Source organism: Pomacea canaliculata, linkage group LG11 (assembly GCF_003073045.1).
Source record: "Pomacea canaliculata isolate SZHN2017 linkage group LG11, ASM307304v1, whole genome shotgun sequence".
Lineage (NCBI taxonomy): Eukaryota > Metazoa > Mollusca > Gastropoda > Architaenioglossa > Ampullariidae > Pomacea > Pomacea canaliculata.
In genome coordinates this window covers 23593944-23621166 of record NC_037600.1, presented here as the reverse complement: position 1 = coordinate 23621166, position 27223 = coordinate 23593944, and the positions used below count along the sequence as shown (strand labels likewise).

General features: G+C 40.8%; 2 protein-coding genes and 1 long non-coding RNA gene across 6 annotated transcripts in view; 1 reads left to right on the top strand and 2 right to left on the bottom strand.

Annotated features, from left to right (window-relative positions):
* LOC112574793 overlaps positions 1–27223 on the bottom strand; it is a 453350-nt gene that overhangs the window by 199680 nt on the left and 226447 nt on the right. The gene's annotated exons all lie outside the window — the stretch shown is intronic.
* On the top strand, positions 3850–6342 carry LOC112574853. The gene is made up of 3 exons (XR_003101501.1): positions 3850–4089; positions 4284–4421; positions 4654–6342. It is a non-coding gene; the product is annotated as an uncharacterized LOC112574853 (long non-coding RNA).
* Positions 11531–23910, bottom strand: LOC112574811 (ficolin-1-like). 3 transcript variants are annotated; one of them, XM_025256125.1, is made up of 9 exons: positions 23746–23910; positions 23101–23174; positions 22579–22742; positions 22109–22261; positions 20454–20705; positions 19566–19687; positions 18652–18748; positions 17032–17202; positions 11531–12101 (listed from the first exon to the last, which is right to left on the bottom strand). In XM_025256125.1, exons 2-9 carry the CDS (start codon positions 23163–23165, stop codon positions 11902–11904), a joined length of 1224 nt encoding a protein of 407 aa, XP_025111910.1. In that variant the 5' UTR covers positions 23166–23174; positions 23746–23910; the 3' UTR covers positions 11531–11901. The 3 variants fall into 3 exon arrangements, with proteins under 3 accessions (XP_025111910.1, XP_025111912.1, XP_025111913.1); XM_025256127.1 differs by having other exon boundaries at positions 22579–22730; XM_025256128.1 differs by having other exon boundaries at positions 22579–22685.

Genomic DNA, 27223 nt, shown 5'->3' with positions numbered 1-27223 from the left:
CTGCTCTCCAACCACAGTTTGTCCTTGTTGCCACTCCGTTCGCTGTTGATGTGAAAAACGTGACAGAGGAAGTCCAGATGGAACTACTGGACCTGCAGTGTGACACTGTTCTGAAGCAAAAATACGTTGATGTTTGAGTTCCAGATTTCTACCAGTTTCTTCCTAGAGAGAATTTTCCAAACTTATTCTGCACAGCTGCTAGAATTCTAGCGATGTTTGGGAGTACGTACGTTTGCGAACAGTTTTTCTCCAGAATGAAGATCAACAAAACAGCATTACGATCAAGACTGACTAATGAGCATCTGAGAGCAACCTTGCGGCTTGCCACTACACGCGACTTCAGGCCTAACGTCGATGTCTGGTCTCTGCCAAACGATCTCAGCTGAGTGGACAGAAACATGAGTGACGAGCCATCTGCAGTAGGCCTAGTAATTATAGTTGCTTTTTTTGGGAACTACAGTTTCTGCTTTTTTATTAGTGACAGAGACAACGTCAACTTATTTTAATAAACTAAACTGCTTGTGCATGTAATAAACTACACTAAATGTAATTAATAATTATAAAAACTTTATTTTAGCATTTAACTGCAGTGACAGTAGTGTTCGTAAAATTTAATGAAAAAACATTTTCTTTTGGTGGTGCGGCCCGCTGACTGGCTGTTACTTTCCACTGCGGCCCACATGCTAATATGAGTTTGAGACCCCTGCCGTAGATGGACATCATTCTCCCTCTGTGTAGCTTTGTGTATCATTTTCTAAGCATAAACCCCACGACCCTGAGTGATTCTTTGCTATCAATACCGGGACATCAAACACGAGATTTTGCTAAACACTTCACTCGAACATTCATCCAGACAAGGTGCACCCTCGTTCACAAAATAATTGTATTGTTATTGTCTTGTCACACTTACAAGCTGTGTACCGATGGGTTCAACCACCGAAAAAGGCAGCAAAACATTTTTCACCTTGATGTACTAACCTATGTTTTATCTCGGAAATGTTCTGGATGAGATGACCTTAGGATGAGATGTGTGTCTGCAGTAATACATTTAGTCAGTAAGAACATAGAGTCACATGTTAATGATAAATCCAACAGCTAAGTCTGTCGACATTTTCTCCCAGAGTTTCACTTCCCTGACATGAAAACGATTTAAGTCGGAGCAAAGCTGCTTACAATAAGTTTTATCTCCGCTAGCAGTCAGGTCAAGGTGGTTTCCTCAATATCTTCCTCGTGTACAGTCCTCTTGTATCTGTAAAAAATTAACAAAATACAAGAAGTTTTTTTTATTAAATAGGTCACGGTGTTGACCAATATCTTCGAATACTTTAAAGAGTTTCAGGCTTAATAAGATTGGGATTTCGATGTTTAAGAAATATTTTGAGTTTACCAAGAAAGGGTTGAATCACATTTGAGGACATGTGACAAGATATCAGTGGAAAGAAAAAAGTCAAGGACAGAAACTATCTAAGGAATGCACGTGTAACATGTTAATGCAAATGATTATTTGAGGATTAGTTGGTACCAAAAAGCTCTAAATTATTTCTCGAGGATTATTAAAGCCTACAACCTTCACCAAGCATCGTTCAAAGATAAAAAACCTGATCCCAGTCTCTGTTGTCTTCTGGGATTACAGAAACCTAAATTTGGTTTAAAAATATTGTCAGCAAATGGTGCTCCGACACTTGTGTTGGTTGACTGACAATCTCATTTGTGTCCGTGTTCCTGAAGTTTCTATCTTCCTTTATTTGAGTCCATCGACAGACATCAAAGCTCTGTAAATACGGGTACGTATGTTTGTTTTTAATGGTTTTAGTGGGTACTGTCAACATGAATTAAATTAGTTATATCAAGTGAATATCTTTTTGAACAACTTTTTAATTGCGAAAGAAACAAAACAATCGTCAAATTCCTAGATGTTATATATAATGCAATATTTATATTACATGATATCCTACCACCGTGCGTGTTGCTAATGCATGAAAGGACATTAACAACAAAATTATCTCCACCTTTCGCGAAAAACACATCGATGCACATGTGTAATATCTGTACAAAAAAATATAACTAAAACTTAAAGTACATCTACCAGACATCGTTGTGACTGCAATGTCTCACACATTATAAACTGACAGTTTTATACAAAGTTCAATGTAACTCTAGTGTACAAGCCATTACACTGTTGCCTGTCCATGTCGTGTTCTGAGAAGAAAGAAGAAATAAAAGTAAACCTGAGAATCAAAGAAGTCGAAGAATAATTAAAGAAATTCCAACAGAAAACCAGGAAATAGAATGTCACAAGTACGAGTGGCGAGATCAGTAGATCATCATTGATGAACAAATAGAGACGATTGACAATAAAGTTACAGCTGTAACACACACACACACACACACACACACACACACACACACACACACACACATTGCTGTCAGAAATATATTTTTCCTGTTGTGCTTTTCTCGCTCAGTGACCCTGTGTATCCTACAGACGGCCATTGTACAAATTCAATAGAAGGAAGTTGAGAGGACAACCGTGAAGTCTACTAATTGTATCTTATCTCTGAATGCTGCTTGTGTGTCTCTCCTAAGAGAACACTGTTCATTGTTTGGACAGGAACAAGCTCTGTCCGCTATCACGGCCATGAAGACAAGTCACTTTTGTACTAATTCAAATAATTAAAGATGGCATCTGGCTCTGGCCTTTGATTTCACTTGTTTTCTTCTCTAACATGGCAAGTATTGATGGCTTTACTAATTTATGTCTTTAATGATTAGTTGACTTATTAATTCATTTATTTTTTGATAATTTTTGTACACTACTGTTTGTCATGGCAGTGTAACTAAAACAATAATACGAGGACGGACTTAGGAAATGAGTGCTACCCATTATGGTGGACAGGTCGCCTACCACCAAATAATAGAAAGATATAGTTAAATACATTGAAACATACTCATCTTCTTGCTGTTGATTTTGTTGTTGTTGATGTTGATGATTATGTTGATCACTAGAAAATTAAATCCAAAGAGACAGAGGTTAATCAAGTCTGAGACATGTAACTCATAATGACAGGATGTCACCCAAGATGACTGACACTTTTCTCTCACGAGAGCCATGTTTGCTCCTTGTCGTTGTCATTGTCGTCATCGTCTCTATTTCGTCAAGCGCCGCCATGCCTGCACAAGGTATGTTGTTATTCGCTATTAATGTTGCCATCATTTTTCACACAATGTAATAATATTGTTTCAGTGTTCTTTACATTTCTTTTGAAGATGTTTTTTATCAGTAGGTAGCTTTTATTTTCGTAAAACATTCACTTTACAAAGACTGTCATACATAGAAGTGGCCTGAAATGGTCAGATCATTCAGGGAGAGGCAAGGGTTAAGTTTATAATCTGAATATTTAGTCTTCCTTGAAAGAAGTCCGTTTATTTGTTTCAGTGGAGAACACGACATGTTCTGTAAACAATATCACACAAACATCGTTAACGTGTTACTTCCAAGAGGACATCAGCAAGACGAAAGCCAAGTTTATTGTTTATCACAACACAAACCGTGGGGAGAGAGGTATTTTGATCTCACACAGAACTTTTGCTGTATTACTGAGTACAAAATGTTTCATTTTAAATTAATTTGTTTTACAAAAGTCAATTATAACTTTTTAGTGATTGCACAATTTCAAGCTCCTTTATAAGTAATTAATACCTGCTGTGACTTAATTATTTTTTTTCATTCTACTTTACTTACATTTAGTTAAAATATAAAAATATTTTTAAGAAAAGCACAGTAAAAATTAGCTACAGAAAGTCAGAGAATACTCCAACATTCCGATAAACACTGTTTTACAATTCTGAATGGTAACTAGCAGTGTGCCATTAAAATAGTATTTTCTTGAATACATCCCAACTTCTTTCTTTTGGAATGTTGAGGTCCTGTGGTGTTTTGCGACTGGATTAAAAGCAACTTGAACTGTATCACCGCTCGAGGCTACGAGTTTGGCAGCAATGCCACGGACCAGCTTACCCTGAGGATACCCAGACTACAGGATAACGACACAGGAACGTGCAGCTGTCATATAACAGACCATCTACCTGGTATCTATGACAACCTGTCCTTTGTGGAATGTAACGATCAACAGACACGAGTATTAAAACTTTGAGATGTGAAGATTGTCATTAATGAGATAAAATCATACTTCACTTCATTGTAACATGTAGAATAAATTTGAAAAATAAAATAATATACGGACTGTGGCTGGGCTGAAACTAAATGTGTTCTCTGACTACAGCTCCAGTGACCTCGTCCTGTCACTATCCACGTGTCCTGGAGAAGGAACCATCATCACTGACCTGTACCTACAGTGTGGATGTCAATGCCACGAGAACCGACTTCATGGTGGTCCGTGATGGTGGAGCTGGCGAGAAAGGTGATGTCTGAGTCGACATGAACATCTTATAAATGTTATTTGAGCTGCACTCTTCTGAGAAGTGGATACTTGTGTTAAAATGTTTTAGAGTAGGTATCTATGCAGCCTTGTAAGTGTGTTTGTGTGTTTGTGTTGTCAGCAAGAGGTATCCATACCTGTACAATTACCTGCTGTGCTTCTGCTCCGCATTGAAGCCATTCAGATGGTTTTGTCGATGTCTCGTTAAATGTAGGAACTACAATCGTATCCTGTGTCTGGGTCAGCGACGACCTCAACTGCACCACAGCCCCGGGATACGAGCTGAGCAGCGCCGTCACAGACGTTGTCGTCATCACAACACCGCAAGCGTCACGTGATCAAGCTGGCTCATACTCTTGTCACGTGATAGGATCTGAAGCTGAAGGGTTTGAATCTTGTGAGTTTATCGTCGTGACAGGTAGGTGAACGCCGGTCTGTACAGTAGCATTAAATGTTTACCTTACAACATTTTTACTGACTAAGCCTCACTGTATGAAGACAGAAGGACAGAAAAAGACAATGATGGGCATGTCTCGTTGAGTCTCGGTGTTTCACATCCAAACACGCGCTGAGCCAATGTTTGAAATATTTGCTCATCGACACGAGGCTTGAAAACCCATCAAGTGAGCTGTCGAGGAGTCGCTAAAAAATGTCAATCTTTCGGGAAAATCGTGACATAAGCATGATCATGTTGTGTGTAGTAAGAACGAGAGTCTGTGAGTATAAAGCGATGGTAGAGGTGCCTGGAGATGAAGTAATACAGAGAACTGAAGCAAGCACTTCACAGATCAGACTTTATTTTCCAGGGGTAGTGTCTTACCCTCCCGTAGCAAGTATGGCTGCTGTCCACAGGGAGACAATCGTGGTTGCGGTGTTATCAAATGGTTCATGCTTTATTGCTTATCGAACACATCATCGACACTTCCTTCCAATTTTTCTGATGTTGGCTTGAAAACAACAAGGAAACAACAGACATACACAGGGAAGAAGATGGCGGCACATCTCTTCTGCGACCATCTCACTTTTATTTCGGTAAGTTTCCTCGTTTGCTTTTTGTTGATTTCAGCTTGTCATTCACAACTTGTTGGAAGTAAGAAGGTGAAAACTTGCTTTTTAATCTACTTTCACGTGAACTTGTGAATGTGAAGCTCTAGTGTTGCAGATGGACTTCCAAGTTTGTATCACTGCTTCTTACACATTTGGAGTGCGCATGCTCGAAAGGTAAGCAAAATATTTAGACGGAGATAATCATCTAATTAATTAATTAATCAATTAATGAAAGTAAAGAAACACGAATAAAGTCAAGCCGATTATTATCAGCAGGTAAACGAGGTTTGTTTAGTTTAAATACTTCAGTAATAATCCCATGTAAATGGCAGAATATCCCAATCTTACAGGCGAGTTTAGCACGTGTTTAATAACCACAGAACTCACAAAATGTTCCAGTGGAAAGAAATAAAAGCCAGGTATGTTCTCTGAATGTTTTGAAGTCAACAGTCTGTCAAACCTCTCTGTACAAGAGCGGACGAATACACACAGAGCTCAGCGTGTGGAGAGAGAGAAAGAGAAAACAATGGAAGGCAGGAAGCACAACCTACTGACTCAGTCCTGACTTTCAAAACAATGAGTGAATGTTGAAGGTGTGGCTTCTGTCTCTCTCCTCCACTCTACCCCGGCAAGTACAGAGTCTGCTAGTGTTGTAGGCAGGCGTGTGCTGCACTACTTTTCCTGATCTTGTAGGAATCATTCTCATCGTGATGTCAGTCACAAAAAGTAGGTCGGTACCCGAAATGTTCAGTATCCGAAACAGTTTTCCCCATAACAAATAAAGGAAATAGATTTAATTGGTTTCTATTGCGGGATGTAACATCTTTCTTCTATAATTTTTTCTGAATTCTTGAACGAACTTCTCAGCCCCTGCCTTGTCGGAACTCGCTGCCTGTCCATGCCTTGTGACGCTGTGGATGCCTCTTCTGTGCCGACATTTCTCACACCAGCCTCGACTGGCTTTGAAGATAAAATCCCTCGCAGCACTTGTCCCTGGGGTTTTCTTCTGCAAATCTGCAGATTCTGCGCCTCCTCACAAACGAACGACTCACTGATGCTAACATCTTGTCTTTCTCGTTTATATACACAAACAACAAGTTTTCTACTTCTTCCATTATTTTAGGCCTTTGCTTTGTTAAAGTACTCACTCATTTCCAAACATTAGCTTCTTTAACACGCAGATAGTACATGGTTCATTTCTGATTGCAGTCACTTGTAGCTTATTTTCCCCTAAACATCTCAGTGAAGATAAAACACCGGAAGCGTGACGCCAGCGACCAGCCTGTCAGCATCCTGCTTACTCTGTCCTTCACCCTTCACCTAAGGGTTACCGAATGTAAACACATCCTGCTTGTCAAATCACATCCATCATGCTGGATCTACTCATCGTGGTAACGACGTCAGCCACGTGATCTGGGTTGACTTACTTTGGGTCTATGAAATCTCACCCGAGTTGTGAGTGTGCTGCTCCACTGGGTATCAAGTGAAGCCTTTACTTGTTCAAATGGTAGCTTCGGTTTTTAGTTTTAAGGTGTAGCTGTGAGTAAAGATGTCGCCTTTATGGGCGTTGATTGCAGAAAATGTCGGTGAAGCTACTTTTATTCGAGTTAATGTTGCATGCAAAAGGCACTAATAAATAAAATGCACTGACAGTGGGTGAAATTTACTCATGGACCGTTTTTAAATACTTTTCGCGTATACAATATTGTGTTTGTTGTATTTTATACTTTGCATGTTATGGGTATGTTGTAACGGGGTATCTTAATTGTTCCACGCAATACGTGATGTACAGAAAGACCAGCATTACTAGAGGCACGTCACATTCCTAGTAACGTAACCTCATGTAAGTCGTCTTCAACTGTACTATAGTTTATGCTGCATTCAACAGTCCTAATATGTTAACTACAGATTGTGAAGCAAGATGTTTCTAATCCTAGTAAGGTGATCTTGAGTAAGGCGCTCCATGCTTGGCTAAACACTGTAACAACAATGTCCTTAGCTATGTGGGGTGAAAGGAGGTCATGTGACACCACAAAACATGGGGAGGTACTCAGGTACTGGAGTCAGTAGAGAGGTGTATGTGTGCTGCCTTATCGGTATTTGAATGACTTCTTGCTAGTTTACTGACTGTGATCCTTGTGTATATATAAACTTTATATTCTGTGCTCTAGGCGTATATGTAAAAAAACAGTCGTGTGTTGCTACGAGTACACGAGAAATTACTAAGCTGACTTGTACTTCTCTATCATAATGAATTTTACTGTACAGTTGTCATCACGGTAGACACACCTGCTGACTGTTGTGTCTTTACTGTCTGCAGCAACAGGTGATACAACATGATGCTCGCTGCACTACTCCCCCTCCACGTACTGACAACGTAGACGTGGTGACCACACCGCAGCCACTGTATGGCCATCAGCAGCAGCACCACAGTTTTACCTGTACCGGGCGGTCCGGTGACAAAGAGTGTGGGAGGCGCCGTGTGTAGCAGGTGAACTTGCTCCGGGAAGAGTGTGATTACAGCAGTATAGCACTCTCCTGTCCACCACACGGCCTGACCCAGGGTCTTGACACTCACACGTGGAGGACATGTGCATGGCACACTCACTGTTGTCGCCGGACCGCAGAATCTACTCAAATCAATAAAAAATGAAGTTCAGATACTTCTTTAGTTTAAGTCGTTAACATTTAAATAAAATCTTTGTGAGTACCTGTAGGTGTAGGTGTACATGTAGGTGTAAGAGCTGTTGACATTTCAATACTTAATCACTACAGCAAAGACTACAACAACTTAGGAGGAAACTTTGCGCATTTTGTTATAATATAAAATACATGCAAACAGCTCGCACTGTCAGGGTTACTAGAAGATAAATAATATAACCTGATAAAAGTGATAGAAATGATATTTTTATTACAGTGACATACATTAAAAATCATTTAACTGTGTTTAATTAAGCAACCAAGTCCTGTGCACCCTACACAAGACAGACCTCGGGACTGTTTGCAATGTTTACTGAAGATTCTACTGAACACGACAGACATGTAAGGTGCTTCCTTCACTTGAGGCTAAAGACACATCGACAGTCGACATTATCTTTTTCTCCTGCTGTGTCAAGAACACCATGTTGACAGGAGAATTAGAGTATCAAGTATTAAACCTACAACTGACCATTGCGGGACACCACATCCCAAGACAAAGGCATGTAAGTATATTCCATTCACAAACAGTCTGGGGTCGGTGCATGAGACAGGTTCACAAGTAGGACAAAGCAACAGGAATACCAGAAGAGTGCTGAAGTCTGTGTAGAGGTATACAATAATCTACAGTATCAAATGTAGCTGACAAGTGTAACAACCAGAAATTGTTTTGCCGCCATGTTAAAGATGAAGACAGTTTAGAAGGGTTTCGGGAATCTCTTTTGAAAACTACCCTGGGACTCCAGTGCATGTCTATGAGGGAGCTGTGCAGTGTCTACACCGTACAGTCTGGGGTTCACTCGTGTCTTAGAACTGGAACCGCAGTATGAGTGGCCTACCTGTGTTCTCATAAGGTGATTAACTTACCTGTAGACTTCCTTTGACTACTCGAACCGACAGACAAACATGGAGCGCATGTTGCCAGTCCTCTAGCCAACTAAACACACCTGGCAGTTCACATCTCAATCACCATGTTTCTACATATTGTAATTTCTCTGTCTGCCTTTTATCGCTTTGTTTCAAATTTATGTATTTTTTAAATTTCTGCCACTTAGTTCGAGAGCTCGATGTCAAACAACATAACTCTTGCTTTTTCTGTTGCCCTCATCAATAAAGATTTGTCATTTATCTACACATGTAGGCTATAAATAGGACGATCTCAGTTATTGCAGTTTCCCGAAAATGGAGAAGAAATTGTCTTTCCTGTCTCCTGGGTCGTTTGCTGTTCAAGATAACTAAAGCAGTTCATTTTATTTGAAAGCCAAGGACAGTTGAAGAGGTTTTGGCTCTTAAATTGCAGAAATTGACTTTGTAAAGTGTGAAATACATGCATTCAGGTAAGATTTATTTGGTCAGGAGTATGTTATGATTATTTGTTTGATCAGCAAGAGAAAAGCGTTTCTCGCTCTGTCTTGATATTTACAAAATAGTCTGCAGTTTATATTACATTTGTTCATTTGTTTGTCTTGGTGTGTTCACAGTTATTATTATGTTACCGGTGCATTTGTGTGTGTGTGTGTGCATACATTAGGTTAGCCTGTTTCATGTTAAGAACTTTATTATTTTACCTTGTTATGCTTTTTGCATTAGGACACATGAGTGATTTCTATTGGTTAGGTGTGTCGTACGCCGAGCGAGCTCTTGATTGTCTTTGTCACCCGGGGTAGAAATCTTTGAAGCATTGTGTTCCGGCCACTCGACGAGCTCCAGACACTTCAGCTCGTGTCTCTTCACCATCTGAGTTGCTATGGTAACACAATTATATTCTGTGTAACATGCCAGGCCTCTTCCCTCTTGCGATTGGCAGTAAGACGACACACCGTACATATTATCAACCAGGTCAAAGGTTATCTGTGAGGGCCACACTTCCAAACTGCGAATGATAACCGAAGGCCATATACCAAGCTGGAACATGGAGTGCACGCTGGACAACTTCACTGATCTTTGAAATACTTTCCTTCAACTAAACACTAGTCCTCCCTGCTGTAGAACATTAGAGAATGTTCTTGTTCTAGAAATCCACAGTGATGTTGCTAAATGATGACAGATGTGTTTATTTAACTCCCCTATGATATCAGCGAATGTTTACAAACATGTTTAATGAACTGTGATCAGTGTGTAAGGGAAGCGTGTGTACACGGCACGATACCCTGTCGAAGACTGTCCCTCCAGGCACCTTGGAGGGTGGCCGGCATCCCGGTGGCCACAGGAAGAACCGACTAACGAACCTCTGAGTTTCTTTCTTCCCGTGTATCAAAGTCACGTGTTTGTAGTGGAGACAAGTAGAAGTGAGATAAATATAAAGACCAGTACAACAACTGCACACCTTATTAAACTTCAGTAAAGGACGGGTTTGGTTGTACAGGTTACAGAAATATTCTGTACTTGAAAACTGTATTTTAAGAGTAAAGATATAGAGGAATTGAAAGATGGAAAAAGTGAGTAAAGACAGACAGACAGAGTGTCACGAACTTCCCGCGGACATGCGCACTCTTTCAAATAAAGAACAGGAGATGGCTTCAGTTTAGGACAAATACTTATTAAGCAAAGCGTCACGTGACATTTTAAAATACAACACAGCGAGGCAGTGCAGGCAACAGTCCCTCCAGAGTTTAGTAAACACAAAATAATGTAAAATACTAGCACACAAGCACAACAATGGCAATATTAACAGCGCACAAGGCGAATTACAGAAGTTACTAAAACTGCACAAGCAAATCTACATCAACCCCCTGTAGGAGAAGGAGGAGAATAACGAGGCCTCGAAAGGGGAGGTAACATTGAGTACATAGTGATGTCAAAGCGACAAATACCTACAATACTACTTATTATTTTAATTGCTTTTATGAAAATATCTGTTCATTCTTTGCAATAGTTCTAGTTGTTTACACGAAAAGTAAGCTTCGCTGATAGCTTTGTGAAAATGTCAGTATTCGCTTAAATAAAGCAAACTCCAGGACACGGTAAAGTTCCACAACATAACACAAAATAAACTTGAAGCCTTTTAAATACCAAACAATTAGAGAATGTAGCAATCTGAGTCATGGTCAGTCATCGTCAGTAAGCAAATAATAAACAGCAGTGTTGGATACATTCAGTATCCGTGTTTTTGCATTATTTTGTAAATGAAACTCTCAGATGATCGTTGTCTTTTTCGCACTGAGTCTACTGGCAACATTGCATAAACTATCAGGTGTATAGCTAATATATAGCTCATGACACGTTTACTATAAACTATCAGGTATATAGCTAATATATAGTTCATGACACGTTTACTATAAACTATCAGGTGTATAGCTAATATATAGTTCATGACACGTTTACTATAAACTATCAGGTGTATAGCTAATATATAGTTCATGACATGTTTACTATAAACTATTAGGTGTCTAGCTAATATACAGTTCATGACACGTTTACTACAACACAATTAATGCTAAATTAATTAATTAAACTTAGATTTTACGTTTGTAAACAAGTTAGTTTATCAAAGCAAACCCAAATCTGAAAGAAGTAATACAACACGTGTATAATAGAATCACCAGGCAATATACTCAAAGTAACCAATTAAAGTACAGTAAGTAGTCTGCACTAGGGTCAGATGCTAGACTATTGCGAGAGGTTAATGTACACTGAGCTCACATCATCAGTGGAACCTGTAGTGAACAGTGAACAGTAGACTGGCGGTGTAAGCAGTGGGTACAGGAGACAACTGGTGTTAGGACCATGGCTTCATCTTCATCTCCGAGAACTTCACGAAGCCGCTGTCAGACCAAACCATTCGATCTCTGTTGAGGCCAGCCTGGTAGCTACAGCCACGCGGGTACCACCAGGCGCCAACATCTAATGTGACACATTCGTCCTTCTTTCGGTCATAGGTTTGAAACGTGCCATCATAACTAGCTTTCAACCCATCTCCTGTAAACACACAAAGACACACAATTCTGTACTAGTAGACACACAAAGTCCTAAGCACAAATATAATTATTATCACTAAAAAAACATCTATACAAACTTTTGTTATTAAATGTGTTATTTCTGTGTTGTTCATCATAACAAAGCCAAACACCACGCAACACAAATACAAAAAATCTTTTTTTTTTAATTTCTAATGATGCTTCACCCAGCATATCATCAACAACATAAGAGTGAAGATAACAGTTGCTAAACAGAAGAATGCCTCAGCTAAAATGTGTAAAAACGAATGAGTATAACTAACTCTCCCTTGTGGGACCCCTGGGTATGCTTGCCTAGCGAGCATTGTTAGAATAGGGTCCCTGCCATCCAGCCAGGCATGTGGTAAGAGGCGACTAAGGTGGACACCTCACCTAGAGGTAAAATAGGTTGTGGTAGGGATAACAACTCTAACATGTAAAAAAAGCATGCTACAGAAACTAACACCAGAGAACTCGTCAATCATGGCGAAGGTAATGAAGCACACCAGGAGACTGGACTTATGATGGACGACAGCCAAACCCGAGATGGAGCTGGCGCCCCAACAGGAGTTTACTCAAGCCGAGGCAAAAGTTGAGGGTGGGGTGCTGGAACGTTCAGACCTTGTACCAGACTGGCAGGATGCACCAACTAGTCAAGGAGTTTGACAACGACAACTTGGACATCCTGGGCGTCAGTGAGGTCAGATGGACCGGCACGGGAAAGAGGAGACTAGCGTCAGGACATACCATCTTGTTCTCAGGAAGATCAGACGCTCAGCACTCTGAAGGAGTAGCTCTACTCCTCAACAAGAAAACGGAAAAGGCACTGCTGGAATGGAAGCCTTATGGACCCAGGCTTTTGAGAGAAAGATTCCATTCAAAGTACACCAAGCTGACAGTGCTAGCTTGCTATGCACCAAATGAAGACAGAAGGCAGAAGACAAGGATGTTTTTTACGATCAGCTCGATGCAGCCTTAGAGAGCGTTCTAGCCCTCGATATGTTGCTAGGGTACTGGTATAGGATAGTCATCATCGGTGACCTCAATGCCAAGGTGGGAAGTGACAACACCTGCAGGGAGCATGTCATGGGCAAGCATGGAATTGGAACCATCAATGAACACGGAGAGAGACTGGCAGACTTTTGTGAAGAAAACAACCTACTGATTGGAGGCACACTCTTCCCACACAAAGACATCCACAAGGCAACGTGGACATCACCAGATGGGATCACAAAGAACCAGATAGACCTTTTCATCAGCAACCGAAGAAGGAGGAGCTCACTTCAAGATGTCAGAGCCTACAGAGGAGCAGAAGTTGCCAGTGACAACACTCTTGTTTCTCTGAAGCAGAGAGTGGACTCCGGCAAACTGAAAAATCCAGCCACCAAACGAGCCTTTGCTATGGAAGTAAAGAACAGGTTCCAGGCACTAGGAGACCAACAAGAGATGACCTTAGACGACTTCAATCGAGTCTTACAGGAAACAGGAGAGAAAATACTGGGCATGACGGAGTCCCTGCAAAACTTGTACAGGTCGTTGCAATGCAGTGTTTTAAAATCCCAGGTTGTGTGACACAGAGCTCACAGACCCCTTCAACGTCTGTACTGGGGTGAAGCAGGGCTGCATTCTGTCGCCGTTCCTCTTCATCCTGGCCATGGACTGGATCATGAAGACTTCCACCGACAGTGAGAGGAGAGGGATCAGATGGACCACGACAATGACAGCAACAACAACGCTGGAAGACTTGGACTTTGCTGATGACATTGCCCTGCTGTCACACCGCTACCAAGACATGCATGAAAAAACAAATGCCTTCTCAGAAACAGCTGGAAACCTTGGCTTGAAGGTCAGCACACAAAAAACTAACAGTTTGAGAGTGAACGACAGAGTCCAAGACAGCATCAAACTAAATAGAGAAGAGATTGAGGCAGTTGACAGTTTCTCCTATCTTGGGTCCAAAATGTCAAACACCAGGGATGCGGAGGTGGAGATTCGAGCCCGACTGGCTAATGCCAGCCAAGCCTTCGCCTCACTCAGGAGCACATGGAAGGCAACAAACATCAGCCAGAAGATCAAGCTGAGAATCTTCAAGTCAACTGTGATCAGCAATCTCCTTGACGGATCAGAATCATGGAAGATGACCAAATCCATCTCTAACAGACTTGATGTTTTCCAAAACAGATGCCTCAGGCGTATACTTCACATCTTGTGGCCAAACACCATCACCAACGAAGAACTGAAACCGAGTCCATCACCACGCAGGTTCAACGAAGGCGTTGGCGATGGATTGGACATGTGCTCCGCCAGCAGACAGCAGACCTCTCCACAGTCGCCCTGCGATGGACTCCAGACGGCCGAAGAAAACGAGGCCGCCCACAGGAAACTTGGAGAAGAACAGTGGAAAGGGAGATGAAAGGAAAGGGCTGGACATGGGGTCACCTGGAGCGGATTTCAGCAAATCGACATCAATGGCGGACTGTGGTTGAGGCCTTGTGTGCAACCTGATGCACGAAAAGGAATAGAGAGATAGATAATTATCTCTAAAATGACTGTAAAGTTTACAATAGGATATGAAAAGTTCATTTAAACCTTTATAATGAAAGTAAACAAGAGAGAAAGTATAGAGAGGAAAGTATAGAAGTAGACATGTTGATCTTAGGGTCACGGAGAATGTAGTAAGGTCATTGCTTTCCCAGCATTACCCTCGGCTGGACTACTGTGAGCATCGTCCCTTCCTGTTCCTAGTTCACTATGCTTGTCTTAGTGTGAACAGCTGTCTGTAGGAATTAGCAAGAGAACAGCAAAGTCTGGTGTCTGTTCTATTTACCGACAACAACAAGATCCAAAGAGTGAGGCTCGGCATGGGCCCTGACGATTGTCTTCAGATTATTAGCTTATCTGTTTCTTTTCATGCCAAGTGTAACAAATGTACAAAGACATCAACCAAATAATGAATACTTAATAATACTTAGAATATGCTGTATAGTCTGCACACTAAATTCTTAGTTGTGTAAGCTACATACAGTGCACACACTAATCTCTTACTTAGCGTATGCTAAAGGAGAGCGACATACATAGTAAAGGTGTTGTTGATGTGACCTGTGTTGTGTCTAAAAGGTTAAACCACAGAAGATGTCTGTAGACACGTATAAGGACACGTGCTGTCTGCAGCATGACTTTGCTGAATGATGTGATACTAAAGACAAATAATGTGTTTATTGTTTATTGCCATTGCGTAAACAACTTGTAACAACATGCCAAACATTTCTTGAATGTACTTGTACGTGTTGTGTTGTTATCTTCATGTTAGAGTTTTCTAAATCACACTATAAGCGATGGGGGTCTTAAGTTGTCACTCCCACACCCGACGTGTGACATCACGTGACAACACGAGCCCTCCGTCACCTAATGTGAGGAATGGAGCAAAGATATCAGAATTTCTAATTCCACCACCACTCAAGTCAAAGGTGAAAGGTCACACTGCCCTGTAGGTCAAAGTGTGAGAAAATTCATCCCATATGTTAGAACGGGACTGGTGTGGCATTATGGGATTGGAAAGGTCAACGGTCATGACTTGGGGAGACAACAAACGACAAGGGACATAATCTGTGCTACAGTGGAGACGATACCAGAGACAGAGATACATCGTGGTCCTCCTCGTGATAAAGATATTGTTGTAGCTGTCATTACCAAACGACTGCATGTCACTCGCCATTCTCAGTCCTGTAGTCGCTCAAAACAAATTTCAGGACACAAAAATAAGTTTTCTAAAATGTAAAAGCCACACAAATGAAGTTGACAATAGTGATAGAACATTCGCCACCTGCCATGACGAAGCGAGTCTCAAGTCGCACAGAGCAGTCGGTACTCCAGGCCCCGGACGGTGGTTCCGGTCAACTGAGTGCAGCCTGACTTCTTGAAAGTTTGGCCACTTGTTCTAGTATTCCGGTATGTCAAGCATGCAGTTTTCTTCATTTTGTTCTAATTTCCTGCTTACATTTAGCACACTAGTAGATAATGTTTGAGTATTGTGCTGTTTCTGTGAGTGTGCATGCTGAGTAGACTGCAGTAACAGTTGTCCTCAATTTCTGTTTATTTTGCTAACAGGTAAAGGTTCTAATAGCACGCACATATTCATGTCTTTGTATTTTTATTACCTGAAATGATGTAGTTTGCTGTATGTTATCATCATGCAAACTTTAGCACAGTGTCAACAATGAAAAGTATCCGATGCTAGGGAGACACATGGGTTTGCTGAAAATCTTTGAACCCGCTTTTGTCAATAAGACGACCATCGTACTTCCACATTTGTAATACATATAACTCAACTTTAGGACGAGAAGAATAACTTTGTATCAAATAAACAGACTAAACCCTGTACATTTTTAAAATATTCAATTTGTAAAATCTCAAATTTCCGACTTGACTCATTTCGTCGTGGCGGGTCACATGTCACAATAAATATTAATAATTTGCATGCAGTCAAAGCCTGACAGACTCAAAACATATTAAAACAACACAATGACCACAGCTCACTAAACACGATTGTACATAATGAAATTACTCTTTAAACAAGTCTAGTCACGACTTCACACTACAGCCCTGAAGAAAACGGTCAGAAGCTCCTAAGAACACACACACACACACACACAAACACACACAAACACAAACAAATCCCAGACAAGAGAGAAACCCACAGAAATCTCTTTTCCCTGATCATCACACCTGTTTTTTCAAGTTACATCAAAGGAAACGCACACGATAGGAGGCGCTGTGACCCCCACACACATGCACGCAAAGCCACACACACACACAAATGTAGTCATCCACTTATTTCTTAAGCAGCCAGACAGGCAGCCTGCCAGCTAACGTGCGTCTCACTCTTTCTTACTGTTGAGTGGTCACGTACGTACCTGCGTTACCCGAGTAGTAGCCCACGGCAAGTTTGTAGCCATACTCAGGACCGGACACATAGAAATAGTCGTACTGCGCAAAACGACGTTTCCCGAACTCAGCCACCAGGTCCACTCTCATGCGCGTTCCAATTAGTCCATAGGTTAACATTTTGTCAATCGCGTCTAGGCCTGAGACAAGACAAGGCAATGACCTCATGTCAACAGACAAGTCCAGCAGTGAAATATTTGTGTTGATCTTGCTCAACAGTTCTCATGAACACAGACATGTCGCTGGTCATAACCTGTCCTATGATGTTATAAAAATGTTGACATTATTACTAGACTTCAGATGATAAAAAGGTAAATCACAAACTAACTGAGGTTTTAGCGTTGTTGTTATTACTACCAATAATAAAGTGTATTCTCCATGTAAGTACGAGGTCCATGCGCTGTATACAAACAATAACAAATGTACAGTCATCCATACAGAAACATTAGGATAAGCATCAGAAAGCTTACATCAACATAAACTGTACAACAGATAACACCAGCACTGGGAGAAGAATTAATTAGTGGGTAGAGCTGTACTCCTGATTACAAAATACATTTCTGAAAGAGAAAGGTTTTAAGAAAGTATTTGAAGGCTTCAGATGTCGGCACAAGGCGAGGAGAGGGAGGACATGTCAAGCAGTGTGACCTGAGTAGGAAACTGAGAGTTTGCCGGTCTAGTGTAGGACACAGAGACGACAGCAACACGACTAGGTGGTAAGGTGTCAATACACAGACACACAGACAGACTAGCGTGGTAAGGTGTCAGTACACAGACACACAGACTAGCGTGGTAATGTGTCAGTACAGAGACACACAGACTAGGGTGGTAAGGTGTCAACACACACACTCACATACACGTGCAAACTCACATACATATACTTGTATTTACACACAAAGCGATATAGCTTCAAAATGATATGAAACTATGATTATGACACATATACACAGGTTGTTTAAGACCATTCTCAAAGACTTTATGTAGACTAATATAAATAAATAGACAGGTCGAAGGACATTTTTACACCCTATATCCTTATTCACAACAAAACAAAATTATAGACTGTAATACAACTGCACGAAATGTTTTAGCTACTGTGCTTTAATAAAGTTCTGAACCTATTCATACCCTGCAGTCAGATAATCCTACAGAAAACCAAACAAAAAAACAGAAAACAAGAAATAATTAACAAAGCAAAAATAAACCAAAACAAACCACACAATACGCCGCAGTGATTTATTTGGTCGCAACCTTCGTGTTTCTTTCTATTTGAGACTTTGGCAAGTGAGACAGTACAGGATCATCAGCCATCCATTCATTCCATTACTAGCATCATCATTATCACAGCAAACAAAGCATGCTAAGGAAACAGTACACAAAATAGTGAGCAATAAGCGCCGTAGGACAAAATTATAATAGAACAACAGAAACAGCAACTTTGTATTAACCAGTAGACATCACACAAACAACACAATAAAACACAATACTGACTACAGCCTGACTTTGAATGTAAAAACAAATGTTGAGGTTACAGTTATGCAGGAGGAGGGATAATGCCAGAGAATGAAAGAGATATGTCAACATCTTACCTAGCCAGAAATCTCCAGTGAGGTTACCAAACCCGTTTACATATTCTGTCCAGTTCCGGTTGAAGTCAACTGTGAAGTCGCGACGTCTCTGGATGACCTGCACATGACACAAATTCACAGGTCGTTACTATGGTAACAAAGCGCAGCATGCTCGACAGGATTCAGCACTAATCACAGTTTAATGAGTTAACTAAGAATGAGTCAAAATTGATAAAATATAACAGCTTACGACTTTATTAGCTGTGATCATGATTATAATGTCAACACTTGACAGTTACGATACACTATGTGAACGTGGTATAATAGTATATAGTGTAGTATATAGTGTAGTATACAGTGTAGTATGCAGTGTAGTATATAGTGTAGTATATAGTGTAGTATATAGTGTAGTATATAGTGACAGTCATGTGAACACAATGTACACTTTCCTGGCTGTAAATGTGTCACATCAAGTTGCTGTGCTCAATTATATAAGATAACAAATGCATGAAACACGCCGCGATTACAAATAGCATTTTCTTTCAACTCCTTATCAAAACTACAGTCCCTGATGATGAAGCAGGAATGGATGCAAGGGGTTAAAGGATGCGACTACAAACAACCGACACACGCACACCAACACACTAAATGTAGGCCTGTCTACAACCACCCTCAACCCACGGAGTCTACCAGCGAGATAGACAAACTGTTGGAAACAGAAGGAGGACAAGCATGCTCTCCTGCTTCGTGTTGAAAATGTCCAAAGATATCAAAGACAAATTATTCGTGGATACTATGAGCTGTAAGGATGTGACCCTGGGTATAAGTGGTGTCGCACTGTTGCGAGCAGGATACAGTGTGTAGGAGAGATGCTACCTGAGTGATACACACTGACCACCTGAGTCGTACACACTGACAAACACGACCACACGTACCGTCCAGCCGCCGTCCGCAGTGTCCATGTCACACCACACGGCGAGAGGTTCGTTGCGTCTTACATCAATGGTGTACACCCCACTCTTGATGCCGCCTGCTGCCTGCCAGTCCAGACATGAGTCTATTTGTACACAAACAAATCATTCCGCTCGTAAGGAATTGTTATAAAGGGCGAAGTGGAACTTCGTACAATGACGGGAACAATCGAGGACAAGTAGGGCAATAACCATGACAACTTCAATAGCTAATCAAACAACAGTCAAGGTAAAGATTGAGTCCCTGGAGCAAACAGTTTAAATGTGCTTACAGTACACAGTTCACACTGCTGTGATACAAGACAGTCCTGACCGCGGGTAACACTAGCCATCCCATAATTCTAGCTCTGTGTCTATGAGTATCTGACTGTCATGTGTACATATTCTTGTTCCTCCTCCTTATTGTTACTTCTGCCTCCTCATCTTCATAGCCACTTCCTCCTCTAACCTTCACAATCAGTTTTGTTATAAAGTAATAAAGTGACAGTTAGTAACGACTTGCACGTAGAGTAGACAACAAAGATATGGGGTAGTGGCAGCTGTGATGTTCTTCATCCATACATGTGGTGGTCTAGTGCTTTAACCCTTAACCCAATGTCTCTGAGGTTAACTGCCCTCTTACAATTCTTAGAAAGGAAGAAAACCGTTAACTCGTGGACATGAATAAACACTGAATGCTGAACTTGTTAAATCCGAAATATTATGTAAACATTGATGACAGTTGTTTGATGAAAATAATTACTGTAAACAACTAACTAGAGTATCTTTACTGTAAGAAACAGACAAACTGACGGCAGACAACGTGTGGGGACAAGCTGAGTACTACTCATCCTTCTACTACTTCTCACTTACTTGCAACAACACACTTCTCCTCGGCTTGATCGAAGACAATATTACATTGACATCTGCCTTTCAAACAATCGCTGTGTGGGTCAGGACAGTCAATGCTGCTTTCACACAGTAAGTTGTACCAGGTATCGTCTGAGGCAAAAGTGGACTTGCAGGATTTCTGGTAGTGGGTCCAGCCTTTGCTCCGCTTAGGAGACCAGTATGAGGGAGACTGATGAGCGGTGACATTATGGAGACGACACAGACCTCCACTGGCTGGCAAGGAGAGGTAGAGAGACAGAGACATTACTGAACATAATGCAAAACATTTTGAACAAATAAGAGTGAAAGCAAGTTATGTCAACATTTCCCGAAAGGTTATTGTGTTACTTCAAGGTTTTCAGCAAAAGGTACGTAGTTGTTTATTTGTGATTGTTTACTGTTGTCTTGCTAGCAGCATGCCTGTCACACACTAGTTGGACAATAATTATAAAGTGGAATGTTTTCCCCATTCCTGTTGTGCTCCCCCAGTGTTGTCAGTTCATGGTCCTGATGCTAGAGTCCTGGATGTCTTGTTGTCAGTGTCAGAGCTGCAGGGCGAGCTGAGGAGGTCTGGCACTTATCTATCATTAGCGATGACAAGACATCTTCCCACAGATGACAGAGTAGTTTCCCAGATAGCATTCTCTTTATAAATATGAGATAAGTGTGACCAGATAACCACTGTCCAAGTTCTATATATTTCTAGATCGTTGTATTTCAGACTTTAAAATAGTCACGATACTTGTTTGTTGTTTACCTAAACCACTTGTCATTCAATGTTCATGCAACAACAACTGTATGCAAGGAATGCCAGATAGATAAATGTTAGTTGCAATGTGGCTTAAGTAACAATAAATAGGAAGAATAGTTTAGCTGCACACAAGTAAACATTCCGGGACCTGAAGAAGTCAAAGTCAGTCATTGTGTGGAGGGCTGAGTACCACAGACTGTGCAGGTAGCAATTGATATTAGCATCGGTATATACCATTGTTATTTATGTCTTTATGCTAATGCACCTGCAAATGTTTGAGCATCATTTCGGCCAAAACACCTAAGAAAACAAGTTCATTGGTGGACGATTGAGCTATTCTTCCATTTCTTACTTGTATTCAGTCGTAATGAAAGTGGAAGTGTGTAGTAAACACAGGAGATTATTTCTGTATATGTGGTGTAGTACATTCACACTCACTGCAGTAGTAACTAGATAGTCGTGGGTTCACTGTGATTCTACCTCTACACTTTCTTCCTACAGAAACTAACAACTATCAAAAGTTAATTAGCACAGGAGCAATTTTATAATCCATGAATTTCACACTTTGTTGTATCCTAACTAAATGTATTAATCACCTTTTGTATTCAAAATGTTTGTAGATTATGGCGCGTGAAGTTTGCTGTGAAAATGTGTTTGTAGTCTTTATGTAGGCGACTACAGATGGTAGAAATATACACAGACAACATATTTCAACAGTGTTGCCATTGTTTACGGGTTTCCGTTGATTGTGTTGACAAGCGTGCTATTAATAGAACACAGCGCAGGACACGTGAAGCAGACTTTAGCAGTTGTAGAGTGCACAGTCACCTGCCATCTCTAACATCATGTTAGTATACCAATGTTTCAAGCTTTTCCCCATACAGACCTTTGAAATCAAAGGTGAGGCAAGTCTTGTCAGTTTGGCACCTGCCCTTGCAGGCTTCCAGAGTGAGTCCATCCTGGCTATGAATGAGGTTTTCACGTAGAGCGCTGTCAGGATACTCTGTGAAGGTGTCCTGTAACTCGTCTGTGCTGCAAGCTAATGTAAACAACTGTGGTAAGCAACTATTTACAGACTGTTTAAGTTGAAGTTAATTGTTCTACATTTACACGCATTTCCTACAACATCCATAATCAAGTGAATACATTTCTAATTTGTTTTCGGCCTACGAGTTTTCATTCATCCTTTGTTCCTTTTATTCAGTCTATCTAAATGCGGCTATGTTGTTTTACAATTTATTCTTTTAGGAATGCGAAAATCATAGAAAAGCTCTTCCGTCCCTAACTTGAACAAGCCGACAACAAAGTGGAGTTTGTTGCTGTCAATCACACCACACAGAATCATTGTCTACTCACTGTCAGTACACGTGTAATGTGTGGTATAGAAGTACCCGGGGTGACACCTACACACACGTCGGTAGCACGTGGTGTGGTGCGCATCGCAGTCGTCCTTAGTCCTGCAGCTTACATTGTGCCAAGTCTTTGTCAGACATTCAGCGCCTTGGCAACTAGAATTTGTACTTTTGAAAATTCATAATAAATCAATGTTATAAATTATTTATTTTATATATTCTATTTATAGCACATCAGACATCACATGATACCTCAAGTAAGACATTAAATGCTAACATACATAAAAATAAACAGAGAGACAGGGCGCTCCGGAAAGTGAAGCCAGCAGTTTAAGACAATAGACTATGGTGAAACATGTCACTAAAACAACAATTCTTATTTAAATGTTTGTCATTATTTACACATTATTTAGACGACTGACAAACGATCAGTGTTTCAGTTTGTTACTGACTACATAAAAAGCTGATTGTTAAACCTTTGGCATGTATTGTAAGCCAAAAGTCAAGAAGAGTCAACACGTTTTACCTTCCTGTCGCCTTCGTCAGGACACAAGGAGACACCCACAGGAGAAATACGAAGAATCGCAGCATTGTATCCACCTGTTAAGCACATGCAACAACGAGAAGTTTCGTGAGTCTTTCTCGTGCAATATTTCTTTATTATATTAATTGAAATCAGAAAAATATTTACAACTTAGAATATAAAAAAATTCATAATAACATAATTTTCAAGTATCACTCGTAGAAACATACACAAAGGGAAGCGATCCCTCAAAGCTTAAGACTAAAACTAGGTTAGTGTGTCTGGCATGCATGAACACATGAAGGACAATAGACACAGTGTCAAAGGTGACAACAAATAGCAATCAACAAAGGTTTATAGGAAAGACAGCCTATTCAAGAGATAGGAACTAATAAATAAGAGAAAAGGTCAGTAATGTAACTTGTTACAACACAGTAGGTATGCTTCTCCCTTTGATACATTATTTCATAAAGAGTGTACAGACAAAAAGTGACTAGCTGTGTCTAAGAAAGTGTAGAAAGAAGAAAATGCAGGAAGACAGAACAGCTTATAGCAGAGAAAGAAAAGCTGATAGAAATCTGCTAACAATAAAGAAACAAAACTTCAATCAATTAAAAATGAAGTCTCTAGAAAATGCAGTCAACAAACCAAAGGAGTTCTGGGAGGTGATGAGGAGATACAGAAGACAGCCTGTAGTGGACCAAATCAGTGAAGAGGGTGGGTGAAGCACTTCCAAACAATACTAAATAAAGGGATGATGGATGTGGATAGTCAAGATAACCCTTGTGAAAGTACCAGTAGTCAAATGCACATGTATGTTCAACCTGTGGACAATCAGATCACAGAAAAGGTCAAAGAGGCAATTAGTTAAAAATGTTAATCAGCAGGCCCAGATGGTATTGTCAATAATATATTAGACGCTACATCCCTGGTTATTACTCCCTTGCTAAACTGTTCAATGCTGTGACCCAAGGAATGAATTCAATCTATTACTATCCCACTATACAACAAAGGTGACAACAACCAGTCAGGTAACTACCGAAGTATCTCTCTTACTAATACATTTAGGTAAAGCCTTTACATGCTCTCTAAATAAAATATTAACCAAGTGGGCAGAAAGCAGCCAATTAAATGACAATGACAATGGTAATTCCTTATTAATGAGAGGTAAAATAAGTAAGAAAATGCATTTTCCATTTAGCCTCCGCCCTTTACAGGGAAAGAACTAACTAACTGAAGTAATTATAAGTATTATGAGATTAAGGTAATGTAAGTGGAAACTGAATATGTACATGAATATGGTGGTTACAAAAAACATATATTTACAAGATTTCTTAGACTTAGGAGGTATCTCTAGAGGCCTCATCTAATTTTCTTGAATGTGCTGAAGTAGGAGTTCATGAAGTTCAATTGCCTAAGATGAAGAGGGAGGCTGTTCCAGAGTATTTCATATTTTATTTAAAAATGTCTAGAGTCTAGAAATGGAAAGAGTAAGTTTTGGAGAAGTTGTAGTGTTCTTGGAGGAAAATAGTAAAGAGAGTGTATGATACTGTTTACCCGTCAGTATTTTGTACATGAAACTGCATTTGTTGAGTTTAAGTCTGTTTCTGAGAGGAAGGACGCCTTGACAGGAACAATGAAACAGCAAGCAGGGGTTTGTAGTCGGTTATCCTATTTTCAAACGTATGCGGCAAGTAGAGAACCAGTTATCCCAAATATTAGTGGTCACTATTGGTGATCTGTAAACTACTGAGGCACCCTTGCCAAGACATCTCTCACCTGTCACAACCACCCGCTCCTCTCAGCGTCTCGGGTAGATGCCACCAAGGGACGCTACGCTGTGGGTTCGCTACACTTGTCTCCAGGGGCGGGAACCAATGGCCAGCGCCAAACAGCACACCACGTGACTAAAGCGCGTGAAGGCTTTTCACCCAAACTGCGGACAGGGTGGGGAGGGGCCATGAACACAGAACATGGCTGACACGCCACAAAGAGAAAAGGAAAGGTTAAGATTAAATGATAAGTAGTGTGATGAACTTATACAGAAAGTATTCAAGAAAATAATGGAGCCTGTAATCAGTGCAGTGAAATTTGTTATTAGACCAGGTGTTGACAAACTAATTAGTATTGTTGGGAAAAAATGATGTCAGGTATTTTTTTAATGACAAGCAGATGCTGCAAGAAAATCACAAAAAGATATTTCACCGACATAGCTATTAAAGGCCTATCAGGAGGGAGGCTGATGCCGCAAGCGCGGCGTCTGAAACAACAGATGATTTCATCAGACGTCAGCTCGCTGCTGTCATCTTCCGTGATGCCGTGCTGTCTGCACGTCTGACAACGCACTGTCTGGCTCGTCACCGTGTAACGACTAGAGGGGAGATCATCTTGTGAAGAATAATAGAGAGAGGAAGATGCCTTCTTGTGCCTCTTTGATTTTGTATATTCTCTATGTTTTCTTCCCATCTCTACTTGTTTGTTTCCTTTGCAATCTAGATTACACTGTATCTCAGCAACAACGAGAAGACTGCTGCTGCCTCCTGCTGCTGGTGGATTCCTACATCCTCACCAACCGCCCTTACCACATGTCGCCTTCTTCTTTCAACACAGACGAGCTTCCAGTGGGTGTGGAAATAACAAAAATACTCCAACTATCATCACAACTAGTCAATGATAGTATCGAAACACTCCTCAGGACCATGCTCAGTGCTTAACAACAAGAGGAAACATGGACAGCATACGAGGGACAAGAAAGCAAACGAATAACGTAAGACTAGTAACAATAATAAACAACAATACTAATGATTGAATAAAAACAATACGAAAAGAAATACATTTATCTCTGCGCCGGTCTGCAGCTCAGTCCCACAGGTAGAGTCACAAAGCCGTCACACACGAGCAAGAAAGGAGCAGAGAGCTCTTCAATCAAGTGTATTTATTAAATATTTATTATAGATTATCCTGGAACTGTCCCGAGCTGTTTGTGTAGATAGACGATGACAAACTAATGGTTGATGCAAAGTGGCTGACATCTCAATCACCAGAATGATTACTACAGCAGTGGGGATCAGATCATCAGGTAAACGCCCAATGTATAACACAACAAACAATATAGCACAGTGGTGATGTTGGCAAAGGATTCTTGTCACGTGACGCTGATTATCCTACTAACAAACCTCTTATCTTCCGTGTCAACACGCTTCTGATGCGGCATGAAAATGAGGTAAATATTCAGAGCATGTAGATCACTGACTTTGATGATCTGGACTGTTTTGATATCTCACCAGCGTCGCTCGACAGTTCCTACCTGTATCGATGTTGTCAGGTGTGAGAGGCAAAGCGGTTTACGCCGAGGCAGCAGCTAAGACCACGTGGCGGCAAAACTAATGACACATGCAGAAAAAGAGCCGCGACCCCGAGACGAGACCTGAACCAGTAAAGCTGCTTCTCCTCTGGTGACTTTGGTGTTAACTGGCCACGGCACTCGTGTCGATTACACAGGAGACGAGAGGCAAGTTTGGACAAAACAGTAAATTAATAAATAGTCAAGTAGGCACAAAGACCTCCATGTCAGCGGTGCTTGACAAGGTCGGGTGGCTCGACCTTTGTCTTTACAGCAGGACGAGCATCTCCCACTGCATCATACAGTAGTAACAGTTGCCATCTCCACACCTGACAGTCTACACGAGGTTTCAGGTGTGGATGACTTGCTGGCGAACCCTTTGTACTATTTCCATTAGCTCAGTACAGGCGCCTTTGACGGGATTTGCCGTGCACACATGTATTAACCGAACTTTATATTGGAGAAGTTGATGACAGAAATAACTTACTTTACTATAAACACACAGTGAGTTAAATATCTCACTCATAGGTCAAAACATCAAATGACAAAAATGTCTTCAGGTCGACGATAGTCTCTAAAATAAATCCTCTTCACACTAAAACCTGCGGGACTAAGTAAAACTTCACCTTGAGATCGAGAGACAGTTACTAAAATACTGCATTTACATCACCAAACAATGTTGGTACAATATTAACCTGCAGACTGAACATCATGATTAAAGTAACTCACACGGAGATGGTCTTTTGTAAGAATGCTGTTAGTGGCAGTATATTATCTCCCCCC

Excerpts from the sequence above, each read along its gene's own strand:
- LOC112574811 (XM_025256125.1), bottom strand. The coding sequence starts at position 23,165 with ATGCTGCGATTCTTCGTATTTCTCCTGTGGGTGTCTCCTTGTGTCCTG. Across the intron at positions 22,743-23,100 it reads CTGACGAAGGCGACAGGAAG|TACAAATTCTAGTTGCCAAG; the intron begins GTAAAACGTGTT and ends AATTTTCAAAAG. Across the intron at positions 17,203-18,651 it reads CACTGGAGATTTCTGGCTAG|GCCTAGACGCGATTGACAAA; the intron begins GTAAGATGTTGA and ends GTCTTGTCTCAG.